The sequence below is a fragment of the Pimephales promelas genome, chromosome 2 (genome assembly GCF_988280905.1).
Source record: "Pimephales promelas chromosome 2, fPimPro1.hap1.1, whole genome shotgun sequence".
Lineage (NCBI taxonomy): Eukaryota > Metazoa > Chordata > Actinopteri > Cypriniformes > Leuciscidae > Pimephales > Pimephales promelas.
In genome coordinates, this window is record NC_142770.1 from 43195797 (window position 1) to 43215314 (window position 19518).

The window sequence follows — 19518 nt, forward strand, 5'->3', positions numbered from 1 at the left end:
AGAGTTCAAAAGAATAATCAAACGTTAAAATGGCCATTTAAAAAGACTAAATGAGAAGAAAAAATATTTGAAAACTAGCAAACAGAAAATTGAAACCTCTCAGGCATTAATTTGAGAACTATGAAATTAATCCTTACAGTTCGATTTCGTTGACCAATAATACCCAGTGCCAAAAGGGCGGAAAACACTCACTGAAGTGTGGTGTGGCACAGGTTAATTGCCAACTGACCAAAGAAGAAAATTTACAAGGAGGGTGTGAACTAAACATCAGAGATAACGAGAGACCACCACTAACCAAATGTGTGAATGACACCATGAAATAATTCATGCCCACAGATCTGGCTGTAATGAAAGCAACTTGAAGTTTAAAACCCGAAGACTGGGATCTCTAATGCTGGGACACAGCAGACTGTGAAGGCGGACTGCAAGAGCAGTGTTATTTTAGGTGTCGCACACTGAAGCAGCAACAGCAATAATTCAGACCTGGTCAATGAAACTCGGTTTCATGTGACAGCTGGAATTAAAATGGCAATGGACATGATAATGGAGCAAGCAAACGAATATGTCCACATGTCTGAATTTGAAACTCTTGAAAACATCAAAATTAACTGTGGTTCTCTCTGCATTTGCTTCTCTCAGGTTAACTTCTACAATTCCTCGGAGGACGGACGCCGGGACGGCCGGTCTTCACAATTGTTAGAACATAACCTGAGATTCGGGAGATGGGTGAAAAGACAATTCAAGAGGCCTTTACATCTCACAACAACACATCACTACATTAGCATGGCCTCCCAGTTTAGAACTGGAACTAAATTTTGCAACACAATTATTATACAATAGAATTCCACCCATCTCCTAGACATGAACACTGACCGAACACACTCCTCCAACACTACACACTCACTGCATCATCACCCGGAATAGATCAAATCTATCCAGACTGAACACTACACATCATAAGATGAAGATGACATAGAGTCCGATAGTGCCACTTCACTAAAGATCTATTGTGCATCTTCACACTCACAGATCCGGATAGCTTCACACACATAGGATGGGAAGCTGATCCCATGACATAGCACACGCTATTCACCACACCCTGCAAACTCATGGAAAAACACTGGAGCACATATTCATGGCTACAGTCACAAATCAATGCAATGCATAAAAAAAAACAGTGGCAGACTTGCCATTAAATTACAAAATGTTTAAACTTTCTTATTGTTGTTGGGGTGGTTGGAAAATCAGAGGGCCCCTGATTTCTCAACATACCACTAAAAACAGTAACATCATAGCTAAATAGATCTGAAGTATGAGCGCTTCAATCAACTACAGAATTCGCAATTCAACCTTGTCATTGACTGTGACTTGGCCAACAACAACACACAAACACACGCACACTCTATCTCTCTCTCTTTCGCTCACAAAAACACTCAAACTCACACTCAGACAAACAAACACACACTCACACACACAGATGCACTCACACCCTCACACAAACACACACTCTCACACCTGTTACAAGGAATGAACAATCTCCATTCTTGAATACATTTAAGAATGTTCCAAGTCACTTCCTAGATTTGCATAAGTGGCTTGCATTGGAAGATTCCTTAACAAACACTGATTATTTATTCCTATTGAACATCGATTGTTTTTATTACATGACTTTTTATCATAGAATCTATTTGATTATTTTGAATACTCTGACCTCTTGCTGCATTTCCTTTTTATAATTCAGACCAAAAAATATATTTAAGAATTGGATATTTAATATGAGACATCCTTACCATTCAATACCCTGAGAAAAATATGAGCACACTTGCTGAAAGGAACATGATGTTTTACATTGAACATGACATGATTTTGTCTTGTTGCATTATGCGTTTCTATGCATTTCTTCTTGAGTTCTAGGGCTGCAACAACTAATTGATAAAATCGATTATAATCGATTATGAAAATCGTTGTCAACGAATGTCATTATCGATTAGTTGGTCTGATTACGTCACAGGGATTGTTTACATGTTACATGCGCTTCTTACATGCGCTTCATGAGGCACACACGCAGTCTCTCTCCCTCGCCGCTCTACCTTGTCTCGCGCGCGCAACACGGACGGTTTGGAGCACATTATCTTCTGTCTCGCATGCGCGCTCTTGATTCCGTGAGTTTGAACTAATTTGCGGGCATCAGGAAACCGCTATCAATATGCAGCATACACGAAAATCATTCACCTTTCGGTAAATTCGCCGTTTTGAAACCAAAATAGGTGACCTATGTTAATCGTGTGTACTTTATGAAGCCATACTATAGTATAATGTGAGATAGAAATGTATATTTAAGTCAATAAATTAAAGTTAACCTAAGCTTTTCCCTCCACTGCGGCTGTCAGTTCAAACAGCGCGTCGCGTTACGGTTACAACAGTTAACGTTAACATGATGAAACTCTTTCCAAGATGATTCAATGTTATTATTATAATTGATCCCCAGATAAAGGTCTATGATGGTTTCTGTCTTGCTAGACTTTTATTGCTGTAACTTAATCACTTTCTACTGAGTGTCTGTTGGATCACAACACTAGGCCTATATAGTAGAGTCGGCGCACTATAATTGTTCTTCACGTGCACAGTAGCCTAAATGAAATTTAAAACTGTTAAAAGAAAAGGCTTAATAAACTATTGCATCGATACTGTATAATACACAGTCAATATGTCTTTCTCTTTCCTTGGTGCTTTTAACATTAATGCGGCGGACACTGAAGAGCTGCGCGCCACCCTGTGACTCCGAGTTGCTTCAAGCGCATCATTCAGTGATTGCGATGCGCATAAGCACTTTGTGCAGCTCTTTCATGATCATGTCATAATACTTTTGTGCAATGAAAGCTTATTAATAGCCTTTCTTGTTCTGTCCTATCTATTATATTTTGCTTCCTCACTAAACAGCTGTGCTTTACATTTAAAACAGCTGTGCATCTGATTTTTACGATGTTTTTCATGAATGTATAACAACAATACAGAGAGTAATGTGTAACGTTTTACCAGTGTTAGTGCTACACTTATTGTCTCTTATTTGCTCACCACTAAGGAATGTTTTTTTCACTAAATGTTCAGATTTTATAAAATTGTTGTGCACTTGTGATATTTCTAGGCTAAGTTTTGCTGAGTTACATAGTGAATCTAGTTTACAATAGCATTTTTGTCATAGGTTATGGTCATATATATTTTTTTTATTTGTTGTTTTTCTTTATAATGAAGTTGTCTGTATTAAGTAGATTGTTTAACACACAAAAGAGTGTGGTTTTTAGGGTTTTAGGGTTTTATTTAGTTATAATAAACAAAAAATTAAATATAAATTTTTTATCTGATTAATCGATTAATCGAAAAAATAATCGTCTGATTAATCGATTATCAAAATAATCGTTAGTTGCAGCCCTACAGAGGACATAGCCAGGTTTGTGACCGGTTGGGGAAGCACGGCAGGAAGTGTGGTCTCAGTGGAAGAGGACTCCGAAGTAGACTCCCACGACAGCCGTCTCTCTCGCTTGCCACGGAGACTTGCGGGTGCAGTTGATGCGTCGGGAGCCGAAGTGGAGTGAGCCTGGTTCCCCTGCGTAACCACGGCTAAAATGTGACCCTCCGGGATCACTGGCAGCCTGGCAGGTGGTGACAAGGTGGTGGAAGCCGGCGGATCCTCCTGGGAGAAATGATCCCAGAGTCGGGCCCAATTCTTCAGGATCCACTCACCCTCGGGTGGGACAGGACCGTTGATTCTCTCTCCGTCTGTGGGAGCTGACAACCACCACTGATCCGGCTGTGGCCGGAACTGGGAGAACGAACTGTCTGCTGGGTTCTTTGTGGGTCGGTTCATTCTGTTATGAAGTGGGAGGATAGACGAACCCAAAAGCAGACTGATAGCTCAACACAGAATTTATTCAAGACAAAACAGAAAATAAAAACCCACGAGGGGGCAAAACAAGACTGGGTAACAAACACTAGACTTAACTGAGGTCAAGACAGGAACACTACTAAGACGTTAACAGACTCTAGAATAACAGTAAACCCAAAGAATTGCTCTCTGTAAACTTCACACAACATCAAACAGGTTTCACAATGAACCGACACAGGACAGCAGACACAAGGGGATTATAAAGGGAACACTAATGACAAAGACAGGTGAAACTGACTAGACAATAATCACAAGACTAGGATAACAAGGGGGCGGGGTAAGTTAACGAGACAACACAAGCACATGGCCCAAACAGGCCATGCGCTTGCACACAAAACATGATTCTGTCATGATCCTGCCTCACGACTAGAGAAAATCAAAGACAAGAAGGCAGAATCATGACAAAACTGACAATCATGATCCTTATTATCTTTGAGCCGAGCTTTTAATCTTTTTTTTAACAGTGCTCAGGTATTTTTTGAGCCTGTAGCGTTTAGGCTGATCAAGCTCCTCCAGTGTTGCCTTTCTCATTACCATCGTACATGAATCAACAAAGAGCTGTAAATCTGGGAAGTATTTCTCAAGTTTTGGTTTTCGCTGGTTAAAGGTATTGTCCAAGAAATGATTAATTTGACTAACAGTGTAATAAGGATGTTTTAATTTAAGATTATAAACATTCTCTGCAGGCCCTCCCTGAGAATTTGCAAAAGTAAAAGGTTCTGCTATCTCAGAAGTGTCACTATCAGAATCCATCTCACTTCCTTCTATTAACACACCAGGATCACCCTGAGACAGGCTAAATTCTGATGCCTGCGAATCGACCAATTCTCCACCAGGCATCACGAACTCAGCCCTCTCTACTGCTCTCTCCGATACACCGATTTCACTGGCGGGATCTGCGTCAGCGCGCTCAACTTCAGCGCTCCCAACCCCAACGCGCTCAACCTCAGTGCGTGCAACTTCAGCCCGCACTGTGCTGTCACTCACACTTTCAACGGTATTCACGGAAAAAAAATATCAAATCATCAACATGATCGTTCGTTATAGGCTCATCTACACCTTCTCTATCTACAGAGAGAGAAGGCGCTACAACCTGGTCAATTCTGTCACTGACACCATCATTACTTACTGTGGCAGAAAGCAATTGTTCCATAGAACTATTTCGCTCATTCACATTAGGGTTAGCCTCATCATTCATTGAACATACCAGTTTTGTATGACCGTACTTCCCACAAGTAAAACACCTCATTGATTCAGTACTGATATAAATCATCAGGTAAACATTTGCACCCGTGTTGAGCGGTTAAAGAAACGCAACCATCTGAATTTGTCCCCATTTTCCACCCTTGGGTGAAAAACCCTGCGACAATTAAATGAACACTAACCCAAAATACCTAAACTAAATAAAGGGAAAAGGAAAAAAGTAACAACTCACTCAACCACGCCGCACTCAGACGCTCACACACTCCTCAGATGCCCGCACATGCGCACACACACACACACAGAGAGAGAGAGAGAGAGAGAGAGAGAGTGAGAGAGAGAGAGAGAGAGAGAATGAAGAAAATAAGAGACTCTTTATTCTGTAAAGTCACATCATCTTCATCAGCAAATAAAACAGACAGAGGAAGAGAGATCTTCACCTTTATTTCACCAGATGACAAAATACTAAGGTGAAAATATTTGGACAAATATAATGTTAATGTGTTCTAGTTTAAACAGTTTAAGTGATTTTAAGCATTTTGATTCTTGTATGTGAATGTGACTGACCTCAATCTCTCCAGTTTACAGTGTGAATCCTTCAGTACGGCACATAAGTGCTTCACTCCTGTGTTTCCTGGTTCATTCCCACTCAGGTCCAGCTCTCTCAGGTGTGACGGGTTTGATTTCACAGCTGAAGTCAGGATGAGACTCTGTTTCTCTGTAATACTGCATCTATACAGACTGAAGACAGAGAAATAACAATAGTTCACATTTATGATGATCATCTTATTGAAGAGCTACAGCAGCATTTAGTTTCCAATAGTCTGTGTTAAAACCCAGTCACACTAGTTCTGTGCGCTGGAAGACACTGTTTCTTCTCTTTCATTTCTAACTATTTATTTGACGTCTCTCTTCTATATTCTCTGTTGAAAAGGCAGATTTCTGTGTGTACACAATCAGTGCATTGTATCAGATGTTGGGAATTAAACAATTACTATCTACACTCTAAAAGGTTTTATATGATTTACTAATTTATTTTGGTGAAACAATCAAAAATATTGATTACATTTTAAAGCAGTGAAATCAATTACAATACACTGTATAAACTGAGCAAATGTAAGTAAAAAAATTAAGTAGATCTGAGTAACTGCATCTGTACATTAACAAATAAAATTGTTTTAACTGAGTAAATCTGCTCAATCTCTCAAGAGTGTGTTAAATATATTTATGATATTGATTTGAATTAAGTAATATTTGTGGTTCTTGAAACATAAGTTTAATTCTCCAATCTCAAATATTTTGATAGAAATTTCACAATTATGTTAAGTGTATTATACATAAATTATTGGTTAGTCAAATAAAAAATTCGAATAGTGAAAAAAATAAATAAATATAACTGTAAATTTTAGATGAAATTAACTGTTGGATTTTTAGTCAATTATTTTGGTACGTTTAGCTCAAACAATCAAGCAAATGATATTCAGAGATTTTATTAAGTTAATAAAGTTAAATATTACTGTGATATTTACTAAGCCACAGAATAATTACACACAGTGTAGATTAACAAAACATAAAAATGTGAGCAATAGGGAAACCCAGGAAGTGCACTGCTATAACCAATGAAACATGAGCCCTGCTGTCTTCAAATAAATAAACTTCAGTCACTGCTGTAATTGCTGTACAGTATAATGACACTAACTGTAGTTTCTCCAGCTTGAATTGTGGGTTCATCAGTAGATCACTGAGGTTTTTCACTCCAGAGTCTCCTAGTTTATTCCCGCTCAGGTCCAACTCACTCAGGCGTGACGGGTTTGACTTCAGAGCTGAATTCACATCAGAACAACCTTCATCTGTCATATAACACCAGCTTAACCTACATTAGCAGAGAGAGAGAGAGAGAGAGGGAGAGAGAGAGAGAATGAAGAAAATAAGAGACTCTTTATTCTGTAAAGTCACATCATCTTCATCAGCAAATAAAACAGACAGAGGAAGAGAGATCTTCACCTTTATTTCACCAGATCACAAAATACTAAGGTGAAAATGTTTGTACAAATATAATGTTAGTGTGTTCTTGTTTAAACAGTTGAAGTGATTTTAAGTATTTTGATTCTTGTATGTGAATGTGACTGACCTCAATCTCTCCAGTTTACAGTGTGGATCCTTCAGTAAGGCACATAAATGCTTCACTCCTGAGTTTCCTAGATTATTCACGCTCAGGTCCAGCTCTCTCAGGTGTGACGGGTTTGATTTCAGAGCTGAAGTCAGGATGAGACTCTGTTTCTCTGTAATACTGCATCTATACAGACTGAAGACAGAGAAATAACAATAGTTCACATCTATGATGATCATCTTATTGAAGAGCTACAGCAGCATTTAGTTTCCAATAGTCAGTTTTAAAACCCAGTCACACTAGTTCTGTGCGCTGGAAGACTCTGTTTCTTCTCTTTCATTTCTAACTATTTATTTGACGTCTCTCTTCTTTATTGTCTGTTGAAAAGGCAGATTTCTGTGAGTACACAATCAGTACATTGTATCAGATGCTGGGAATTAAAAAAAATTACAAACTACACTCTACTACAGGCATGTGACAAAAAAGCAGGAAATAACCCCCCCCCCCCCGATCGATATATATCCCAATATCTTTTCCGCAAAGGGAGAGCAAATGTTCAATCAAAGTCAAATATAGTCTTCACTGTATAAATTATACATTGATTCTTATTAAAGCTACTATTAAAGTTCTCAGTCAAGAGCAGTGAGTGATTTCCTCTGTGTTTTGTTGTTTAATTAACATTAAATAGATAGTTCTCCCAAAAATTGTAATTGTCATCATTTACTCTCTCAAGTTGTTTTAAACCTGAATAAGTTTGGGTAACCAAACAGTTGATGTACCCCAGTGATTTCCATAGTAAATTTTTCCCTATGGAAGTCAATGGGGACCAGCAACTGTCTGGTTACCCACATTCATCAAAATATATATATATTTTTTTGTTCAGCACAAGAAATAAATTAATACAGGTTTGGAACAACATTACAGTGAATAAATAATGACAGAATTTATATTTTGAAGTCAACTATCCCTTTAAAGTGTGTATGTCAGGTTAAATTTGTAATTATGATTAACACAAAATAGTTAGGGGAAAAAGACGTTTGTCAAGTTGGTGTTGTCACAGTCCTACGTCTGCACCAGTCTGTCTTGTCTTCAGCACTACACTTCCCATGATCCTCTCGTCTGCACACCTGAACTCACTCCCTCATCAGCCTCCCGTTCAGCGTCCTGTTTTATCTGTTTCACCTGTTTGCACCTCATCATGTTTGATTCTTCTGTGTATTTAGTTCCTCCTCTTTCAGTCAGTCATGGTCGGTCGATGTAAGTGTTAGCTGAGTTTTGTGGTTTCCCTACCCGCCTTCCTGTATGTACCAGTCCCTTGGAGCTTCTTTATTAAATGTTTGAATTGGAGCACTCTCTCCCGGATTCCTTCTTCCACCCGCAGTATACCATGACAGATCGACCGACCTCAAAACAACATGAACGCAGTGGCTTTTCAGGGGATTCTCCACCCGATTCGGCGGCCCCGTTTGATTCTCGTCCCCAGAAAGTCTGCGCTCACCGTCAGCTCTGCCGAGCCTGCGCTCACCGTCAGCCCTGCCGAGCCTGCGCTCACCGTCAGCCATGAGCTCTCCCCTCCGCTGGTTCCGTCCAGCCCTCCCGAGCATAAACTCTCCGCCCCGCTGGTTCCGTCCAGCCCTCCCGAGTCAGATCTCCCCTCATCGCTGGTTCCGCCCAGCCCCACCGAACTCGAACTTTTCACCCCGCTGGTTCCGTCCAGCCCTCCTGAGTCAGATCTCCCCTCTCCACTGGTTCCGTCCAGCCCTCCCGAGCCTGAACTCTCTCCCCCGCTGGTTCCGTCCAGCCCTCCCGAGTCAGATCTCCCCTCATCGCTGGTTCCGACCAGCCCCGTTCAGCCATCGCCCGTCCAGACCGTCCAGCCATCGCCCGTCCAGACCGTCCAGCCAGAGACCGTCCAGCCAGAGACCGTCCAGACGTCCAGCCAGAGACCGTCCAGACCGTCCAGCCAGAGACTGTCCACTCTCCGTCTGCTCCTAATCCGGGGACTCATCCCAAATATTTTTTTGGGGGGGGGGCCCAGTGTACCAGCCACGGCCGCCCGAAGGGCCCTCACCGCCGTGGCCGCCCGAAGGGTCCTCACCGCCGTGGCCGGCCGAAGGGTCCTCACCGCCGTGGCCGCCAGAAGGGTCCTCACCGCCGTGGCCACCCGTAGGGTCCTCACTTCCTGCTCCGCCCTGGCCACGCCCTCATCCTGCTCTGCCCTGACCACGCCCTCATCCTGCTCCGCCCTGGCCACGCCCTCATCCTGCTCCGCCCTGGAGGGCTTCCGGTTCCAGACCACGCCCTCCACAGCCTCCAGGGCGTTGATGTTACGGCGTGAGGTCACGCCTACAGGGAGGGGGGAGTTCTGTCACAGTCCTACGTCTGCACCAGTCTGTCTTGTCTTCAGCACTACACTTCCCATGATCCTCTCGTCTGCACACCTGAACTCACTCCCTCATCAGCCTCCCGTTCAGCGTCCTGTTTTATCTGTTTCACCTGTTTGCACCTCATCATGTTTGATTCTTCTGTGCATTTAGTTCCTCCTCTTTCAGTCAGTCATGGTCGGTTGATGTAAGTGTTAGCTGTGTTTTGTGGATTCCCTACCCGCCTTCCTGTATGTACCAGTCCCTTGGAGTTTCTTTATTAAATGTTTGAATTGGAGCACTCTCTCCCGGATTCCTTTTTCCACCCGCAGTACACCGTGACAGGTGTATTGTTTTGTATGTTTTTCGATACCTAAAGGCAGAATATAAGATGAAAAAGTTCGTTATTTTCAGTACTCACTTAAAGGTTCTCTAAGCGATGTGGGGCCAAAACATTTTTTGTCAAATACATTATAGCGGCTGTAGACCAGGCAAAATTATATTTGCAGCCGCGAGAGACTAAACACTGGGAGAATGAATGCACTGCGACGCGCAGAAACAGTTTCACACAGCGATCCACTCATTTATTGCTTCTTGCACATAAAATACAACTGGTAGCCAGTTACGAATTCATAAGTGCAGTGTGAGTGCATAAAGTGCGTTCAACAGAAAGTGTTCGCTCCCAGGCTCACTCCCTCTCTGTCAAAGCCCTCAAACTCAGGTGCACAGGTGTAGCAAACAAATACGTGCAAGAACCACATCACTTCCGCCCAAGCCCCGGTAGACACGCCCACCACCTACAATCTGAGTGCAGTAAAAATAATGAATGAGACCATAAAACCATAGGAGACTTATAGTTGGCTCTTACATTCCGGCCCCTAATTATTTTAACACAATAATTATACAACTGCACATTATGTAAGAGATCAACGATATGATTTTTTTTTTTTAACATAAAACAGTCCCTTCGAAAGTGTCTTTTCTTCTTTAGATCAAACAAGAGACAGAGTCCTTTGTCTTTGTAAAAAGTGATCTTCACAATCACTTAATCATGTAATAAAAAAAGGTCTATATAATAATGTCAAGATTAAAGTCAAAGTCTAAGAAGTTCGAAGGTCAGCTGGATATCCTCATGGCTCCTCTGCTTCCTGTAGAAGGCAAATCTTGGTGATAGGCCTATCCAAATAACTGGTCTTCGTCCTAATTCGCACTTGACGAACAAGTCCTCTTCTGTCAGGGAGAGTTTGCACAATCCTTCCTGTAAGCCATGAGTTGCGAGGTGCTGAGTCGTCAACTATGAGTACAATATCTCCAGTTTGGAAGTTGCGCTTGACACCAGACCACTTCTGACGCTCCTGAAGAAGAGGCAAGTATTCCTTAATCCAACGTTTCCAGAACAAGTCAGATATATACTGAACTTGTTTCCATCTGCGACGAGCGTAGATGTCCTCCTTTTTGAACTGACCCGGTGGCAAAGATGGCATGATCTTGAGCAGCAACAGATGGTTAGGGGTTAATGGTTCCAAATCATTGGGATCAGTGGATGCCTTGGTAATAGGACGGCTGTTGATAATAGCTTCTGCTTCACACAGAACTGTGTGAAGACTCTCCTTATCAAGGGTCTGCAACTTCAGGGTGGAATTCAGGACCTTCCTCACAGATCTTATCAACCTTTCCCAAACCCCGCCATGATGTGACCCTGTGGGGCACTGCATGAAAAGACTCAAATCCGGCAATATCCGGGCATGGTAAACTCCTGTGCAATTTGATGTTTGCTGGATGTATGTGGGAAAAAGCGGATCAGAGTAACACGGAACAGTATATTTCCAGACAAACCCGGAAACCTCACCTAAGCGGGCATATACAGGAATCCGTGAAATTTCACGGACATATACAGCTGAAACACTGCTGGGTGTGAGAGGTGTGAAGAAGACCTTTCATATGTTAATGACTGACACTAAGGGTGCTGGCTGTTCTCAGAGGGAGGAGTGGCAGAGGACTTCAGGATTGAAAATTATCTCTGGTCTACAGGAAACAAGTTTTTTGTACAGAAAAATAAATAAATTCTTAAGGCCCTGAAACAGAAAACCGACGTCAAAGAACTAGCAATGACTAAAGCCAACTCTAGGGTAGGCTTAAGTTATGTCGCCTGTGTCAGGGCCTTAAAACCACTGTATGAAAAAAAGTATCCTAATCAAATATTCTTTTATAAAAACAGGACAAAATAAACACCATGAATATACGTTCACAAAAACATCTGAATATTTAATGAAATAAAAAATACAGGGAAACATTTCAGAATATCTAAATTTTTATTGTGAAGTTTTACAAATTGCAGACAACAACATTTGTCGCCATTGGCTTTGCTTAGTTGGGGACATTTTTATTTAATATTCAACAATGTTATTGAACTGCCTGCATTGACACCATTATATGAGATCTGAACTGAGATGGACAATGACATCACGGTTTTGGCAGAGTTAATCCATGCTTCTTTGGGCATGCATGATGTGAAACGAGTGGTCGCAAAACCACCGGGCTTTCCCGTGTTATTGTCAGCAGCTGGTTATCCTTCCATGTTGAAAGGTAAGTCCAGCTGCATCATATTTATTCACAAAATTAAATAGATTCACTTGCAACGCGTCATACCGAGGTTTGTGGTTTGAGTGAATAAGTTCTTCCGCAAACAAACAAGCTGCAAGAAAAGGGGGCGTTTTGAGGTTTGAAATTCACCACTCACAACCATAAACACAACAATGTGGTGACGTAATGGAGGTGCAACCAATAACGTTAGTGTATTGCTTCAAGCTGCGAGAAAAATACTTTAAAATTACAGCATTCTTTCCCGAAGAAAAGAGAACAGTTCGAGGTTTGGAAACAGTTTTCTTCTATTCACCTTATTTTGCACGACAACAAGGGTGACGCCATTGCGTTCGTTTTGTCATCTTACTCCCGTCTGAGAAAGACTTCAACTTCCGGCTCATGAGAGGGATGAGATTCTGCGCTAGTTGAAACGAACGGTAAAATATGTCAAGTATTAAATGTTCAGTTAGGCGCTGCCATAACAGTTGGATTAAGAGGAGAGAACAATTGGACCAACGGTGTAACGAACATAATGTGAGGCGGTCAGATTGTTGTTGTGGTGCACTTTACGATTTAGCTACACCCACCACCTAAAGACGAGGAGCACCGGAGGCAATGGCGGAAGGCACTAACGTTACATTTGGAAGCATAGGCTTGAAAGTGCCCAACTGAGGCTAAACACGGAAACGATTCTGATGAGAAAACGCAAAAGTGGCGTTGCGTCATCTTTTTTTTATTCTGCGTTTAGACGAGCGTTTTGTGTGAGAAATCCGCGTGCAAATGGAGACGCAAAAGTGTGTGAAATTCAATGTAGTATGCACTTCAGGCGGCTAGGAGTGCATACTACAACAACACCAAGTCCACGCGCCTGCGTACAACTTTCACCGTCAAGCAAACTTTTGCGTTTATATCGTTTACACGGGTAAGATTTAAGATTTCCACTCTGGGGGGTGGTTTCACTTTTTTTGCGTTTTTGAGCCTCAAAAACGCCATCGCCGTGTAAACGAAAGGCACATCCGATAAAATATTTTTACGTTTTCACCCGCGAGCGTTCTCGTGTTAACAGGGCCTAAGGACGGGAATCCGATTGAGGAACACCCCAGAAATGGCTCGGCTACGATGTTCCGATAAAGAAGTCACGCCGGGTGTTGAATATTGTCAGATTCAGGTAAGCTAACTTGCCTAACTGTTATGTGCTTGTTTGCCTAACTTTAGATTCGTGAAGTCCGTTCTATGAATGCTTTTAAGATCAGTAACAAGCCGTAATCAAAATACAATGAATCTTGCATGATTACCATTGCCCACATGTACATGTTATTTATTTAACTTTGTGATATTGACCTAAGAGTCTGAAAGAATGAATGAATGAATGAATATTCACGGTAGTACAAGATAGTATGGTAACTTACATTAGTCTTACAATAGCTCACATTACTGCTATTGCACATTACGAGATGTAAACAACACTGGTCCAGATGCACTTCCTGTTTCAGTTTGTAAAAGGCTTCTTAATTTCAAATGTAAAGAAAATATCTTGAATATGTTTGTTTAACTTTTTGATTCAGTTGTTCTGTTGGTTGTACTTTAACCCAACGTTTATACAGTGTTAAAACTGAAACAGGAAGTGCTTCTGGACCAGTGTTGTTTACATCTTGTGAAATGGTCTATACAGAGATTGCTGATGCTAGCAGGCCAGCTAGCTACATCTCTCATTCAGATATTGATATTGACTTATGGCGAGTTAGGAGATTGTGTATTGTTTCGTTTTTAATTAATGTATCTTTCTCACACACTGTTCTGTGTAACTATGGGTGCCATCATCAATGAATTCTCCATGATCTATTTTAAATAGCTACTAATGTAAAAAATGTTTATGGTTATAATATTTCCATAGATGCATCAATGAGAGTCAGTAATGCAGTGGATAACTATGAGGATGATCACATCCACATGCCCCACAGCTGTGATGCAGAATCACAATGGGATGATCAATCTGTCTTTGGCCACAACCTGATCTTCTCAGAGAGACTCTCCAGCGTCTTGATGCTCTTCAGCGAAAGTATGAGCAGCACAGACTAACGTTACATGAAGAATCTTACAACGCTTCGAAAAGAATAAAAAAGGCACATGACGTGAACATTGCGGTAAGTCCAGTTATTGTTCTATAACGTGGCTGTAAGCCATAGTTCGGTTACAATTATTGTTTTGTCTCCTGCGGTTACTGTGATGGTCAGCTTATTCCAACTGAAAATTCAGTTTTGTGGTTCTTGAAGATTGTGAATCAATTTAATTGCTTTTTAATTTCAAACTTTACAGGAATCTGTAAGGCGCCTCCATAATTCAGAGAACAACCCACACAAATACGTTCCACAAACCAGGTAAGACTGTTTCTTATATACTATAGCCTAAATGTTAGTTTAATCTACTACTCTATGGATTTGGAATGCCAAAAGTGAATTTCAGTAATGATACCTGCAACTTTCCCCCCCAGAATAAATTCATCACATAACCTGGCTGTGACCACTTACCTCTTCGAAGAATTAAGGTCAACTTTTACAGACGTTGACCCTGAATGTGTAAAAGGTAATCTTAAAGATGTTGTAATCATTTTATTGTCCTCTGTTTTACTTATTTTTATTGCCATTACATTTATTTATGATATATTTAGCAGGTTGGAAGATGTATTTTGAGACTTTGCGGAGGAAGTATTCTTTGGCTCAGCCTGAAAAGGCCCAGAAAAGAAAAACTATGACGAGCATTGCAAAGAACCTTCAAAGAAAGCGACTGGTAAGTTAAGAAACTGGTTAAGCACTTTTTTTTCTCTTCAGAATGTAACCATCCTCCTATGTGTTTTAGTGGTTAAGTTACTGTCATGTTTTTCAGTTGCTGGAGACCAGGTCCGGGGTTGTACAAACCAACACAGAAAAGGAACTTTGGAAGACCGCAACAATAGAACTGATGTCTGATGAAGATGATGCTATTGTTGATGGAAGGCCAGTGTGAATGGTGAGGTCTCCACCAATCTGCTCTCTGCTAGGTACTATAAAACAGACTAGAGGCTGACCCACACTATGCGTCACACCACCAGCGTATCATGGCAGTTTGAAAAATGTTAACTCGTATAAAAAAAAATATATATATATATATATATATATATATATAACCGTTCAAAAGTTTGGGGGTCGGTAAGATTTTTTTTTTTTTTGGTTTGGGGGGGATAGCTCAAATTAACTCAATACTTTTATTTAGCAAGGATGCATTAAATGAATCAAATGTGACAGTAAAGACATTTATAATGTTACAAAACATCATATTTCAAATAAATGAAATATAACTTTCTATTGATCAAATAATCCTAAAAAGTCTACAACTGTTTTCAACTTTGGTAATAATAATGAATATTTATTGAGCATCAAATCATCACATTAGAATGATTTCTGAAGGATCATGTGACACTGAAGACACTAAAAATTCATCTTTGATCACAAGAATAATGTATTCCAATAGAAACGTTTATTTTAAATTGTCATAATATTTAACAATATTACTCTTACTTTTTTTGTATTTTTTATATATATATAAAAAAAAAGCAGCCTTGGCGAGCATATGAGACTTCTTACCGATCCCAAACTTAAAAAAAACGGCAGTGTACACCTTGAATATTTTATATACACTTTAATTTCTTATTTATTTTTCTCGTATTATTTCATATATTTGTTCCTTTTTTTGTTGTCCATGTTGCTTATCTCCATTTTGTTTACTTGTTTGCATTTTAATGTATGTTTATAATGCACTCTCTGTAATGTTCTATTTATTTATATTGTTTACTTGGAATATCTACGTATATTTTATATATATGAAGAGTTCAGATGCAAAAGCCTCTAAATGCCATTTGAAATTTTCTCCTTTAATGATGATTTTTATCAAACTTGTATATTTAAGTTTAGTAATTTCACTTAAATAACAATTAATAGGCAATTATCATTGTCATTTAAGAGAAATTACTTAAATATACAAGTTTGATAAAAATCATCATTAAAGGAGAAAATTTCAAATGGAACTCTTCATATATTTTATATATATGTAACTTTTTATACACTGTGTACTTTATTCCTTTACATCTGTCCTTTAAAATGATTGGGTAAAAAAAAATTAACGAAAATAAAAAGTTAACAATTTATTTAATGTATGTTTATAATTTTCTTTGGAATGTCCATGATTTTTTTTTCTTCCTTTGAGATGTTATTACTTCATACTTTTTTTCTAGTTTTTGTTCCCAATTCCTCTGTAATGCTTGTTTATAATGCTATTTGGAATGTGTTATATACCTTAATAAAAATTTCAGACTTTCCCATTGTTCTTTGTGTGTTTAAATATAAATATAAATATATATATATATATCAAATTTATTTTAATGAATATATTAAAATTGGGGGAGGGAGGTTTGGTATATATTTGAGCAATATCTGTATAGCTGGTATATAACCAATCAAATCAGTATGCTACAAGGCCTAGGGTGGGCTATGTTTAAAAGTAACCAATAAAGTCCGTTTACTGGGTTTTCAATGTGTCCTGCCCTCCAATAGTGGTCTGGGTGTTGGGAGTGGCTTTAAAAGAACAACCAATCCAGTTTGGTTGGAAGGCAAAAAGGTGTGAATGTTTCCTGCAAAAAGGTGTGATTTTTTCCTGCTAAAAACTTTAATGGGATTACTTGCCATGGCAACAAATGGCTCTAGCACGGAAGTATACGTCCACAACATACATCCGATTTGGTATCATTCCGGATGTATGCGGATATATACAAACCCATGGAATTTGACATATCCGGCCACTATACTCCTGGATTCTTCCGAATTTCAGCAGTGTATACAGGAGTATACTGGTCCGGATACACCTATTTTCATGCAGTGACTGGTGGCTTGTGTTGCCAGATTGGGTGTTTTTTCGCCACATATTAAGCCCTGTTTACGGTGAGTTTTAGCCGGGTTTTCACCTGGAAGGCTCTATAGAAATCTGGCACCCCATTGAACGAAGTTAAACTGAGAGAGCGTGCGTTCACAGACACCAGAATGAACGAGTTTACAGTAACGTTCATCAGGACAGGCAGTAAAACAATACATTCAGTTCACCCAAAATATGAACGAGTTCATGAACGTGAACCTGTTCAGTTTGGCTGCCTGGGTCTCGAGGATATAGACTGACCGACTTTTCTTTCTTTTTTTTGAGCAAGCATTGATTATGCGTGACACGGTCTCAATTTGCGGGACTCATGAATTGGGCGTCAAACGCTGTGCGCGCACGCGATACGGGTGGTCACCCTATTCATGAACCTTAAAGAGAGAGAATGACATGCTTGTTAAAGCCAGCCCATCTCATGAAGCGTTTGTTACGTTACACCGAGCCGACCTCATACATTGCACATAAATCTGCAAGAATAAATTAACATGTGACCACAACACACAGTTTATGAATGAGAACCAAACCACATTTCCTTTGAATCTTCTGTTAAAGGGGTCATGAACTGGCTTTTTAAATTGTATTATATTGTTGTCTGAGGTCAACTTATAACGTTCGCTTGGTTTGTGCATTCAAAAACATTAAAATGAGTAATAGGCTATTTTGTACCCAGGTTGTGAGCCTACCTTAAAGGGTTAGTTCACCCAAAAATGAAAATTAAGTCATTAATTACTCACCCCCATGCTGTACCAACCCCGTAAGACCTTCGTTTATCTTCGGAACACAAATAAAGATATTTTTGATTGAATCTGAGGGCTGTATCACTCTTCCATAGACAGCCTGAGGGACTGCCTCTTGACGGCCCAGAAAGTCATTAAAGGCCATGGTGCAGGTTAAACACTACTGTCGATTAATGGGTACATAAAGCAGTTAAGATATGTATATGAAGTTAGAAATATCTCAAAAATGGTGTTAAAGTCCCGTTTTTGTAGTTTTTGTTTAGTGACGGTTATTTTTCACGCGACTCGGCGATGACGTCACATGAGGCAGACGCAGCTGCAGGCTGCAGGCAGCGGCGCGCTTCAGAATCGGTTCACAGTAAAGTCTGATGGTTCAAAGCCGAGGAGATCGATGTTCTCGTCAGGGCTGTAAAAGAAATAGAAGTGACATTGGGGATGGGACAAACCCACCCATATTAGCTTCGGTTATGCATATCAATTTGGGCAAATGTGTATGCTTTATGCCTATTTTTCCTATCGTCATCATGAACACAACAATGATTTCCCTCGTGTTTAAATAGTTTTCCTTATAATAATGCATCATTTGTAAAAAGTAAAATGCATCTGTGTAAATGAGAGAATCATCTACTATGTGTATGCGCGTTGTTCACTCTGTATCTGCAAGCATGCGCGCTTAAAATAGCATCTGAAAGTACACGCAACGCGCCACTGACTTTAGACTTGGTTAGGGTGACCAACAGTCCTGTTTTACCAGGACATTTTCTGTTTTCCCGTCCTGTCCTGGCTGTTTTTATTTTATTTTTTTAATTATGAAAATGTCCTGGTTTTCAAAAAACTTCTGGGAAAGATCAGATGGGCAAACAAGCATGAGGAAGAAAAACAGGATAAGGAGGAAGAAAACTAGATACATTTTGTTAGTTCGTTTTTGTAAGTTTGTGAGAGCTATTTTTGTTACATTTGGAGGTATTTATTTTAGTTATTTCTTAATTATATATTTATTTTTCTAATACAGAAGAGACATTTCATTCATTCAAACCTAAAATAATTATATATTTATTTTTCTAATACAGAAGAGACATTTCATTCATTCAAACCTGTAATAAAACAGGCTCTGAGAAGCCTATCTGAATTTGTGTCTTGTAATATAACAATTTTCTATCCATACAGAGGAGGCAGGCTACTTTAAATATACTGATACAGATGTAACGTGTACATATCCAGCATTCTGGATATGAGGCATAATGCCTGAATCCATTTGTGCTACACATAGCATACTCACTTCATGCAGGATAATGGTCCCCTTCAAGCCAGCACACACGAGTATGTTCATGAACAACAGCTATAGGTGACAGGAGATGTGTTGCATACACAATAAACATGAATCAGAGACGTTTCCAACCTACTTACAGAGTTTAAAACTTAAGAATCTTTCCTACTTATCCCTAGGCAATACCAGTACAGTGCATACAGACAGGCTATATGCTGGGCTTATGGTGTTTTAAGCAAGAGCGGAAGAAGCCTCTCGTGTGGTTTCAACCATCAGACAACAATTCCAAAGTCGTGACCAGACCTATCAGGGCTTTCAATCGCCTCGTTTGGATGAAAATTAATTTAAAAATATAA

General features: G+C 39.8%; 1 protein-coding gene and 1 long non-coding RNA gene across 4 annotated transcripts in view; one reads left to right on the forward strand and one right to left on the reverse strand.

Annotated features, from left to right (window-relative positions):
- Positions 1-19518, reverse strand: part of LOC120461325 (uncharacterized) — a 274723-nt gene that overhangs the window by 19732 nt on the left and 235473 nt on the right. The window contains exons 4-6 of the mRNA XM_089120098.1: positions 7275-7448; positions 6843-7016; positions 5711-5884 (exon numbers count right to left, since the gene is read on the reverse strand). Of these exons, the coding sequence (XP_088976224.1) occupies positions 5711-5884; positions 6843-7016; positions 7275-7448 (522 nt within the window). The remainder of the gene's footprint in view (positions 1-5710; positions 5885-6842; positions 7017-7274; positions 7449-19518) is intronic.
- On the forward strand, positions 11699-15367 carry LOC120480871 (uncharacterized). 3 transcript variants are annotated; one of them, XR_016146344.1, is made up of 7 exons: positions 11699-12485; positions 13266-13367; positions 14094-14343; positions 14516-14577; positions 14691-14782; positions 14868-14986; positions 15083-15367. It is a non-coding gene; the product is annotated as an uncharacterized LOC120480871 (long non-coding RNA). The 3 variants fall into 3 exon arrangements; XR_016146343.1 differs by lacking the exon at positions 11699-12485 and adding an exon at positions 12497-12636; XR_016146342.1 differs by lacking the exon at positions 11699-12485 and having other exon boundaries at positions 12686-13367; positions 15083-15363.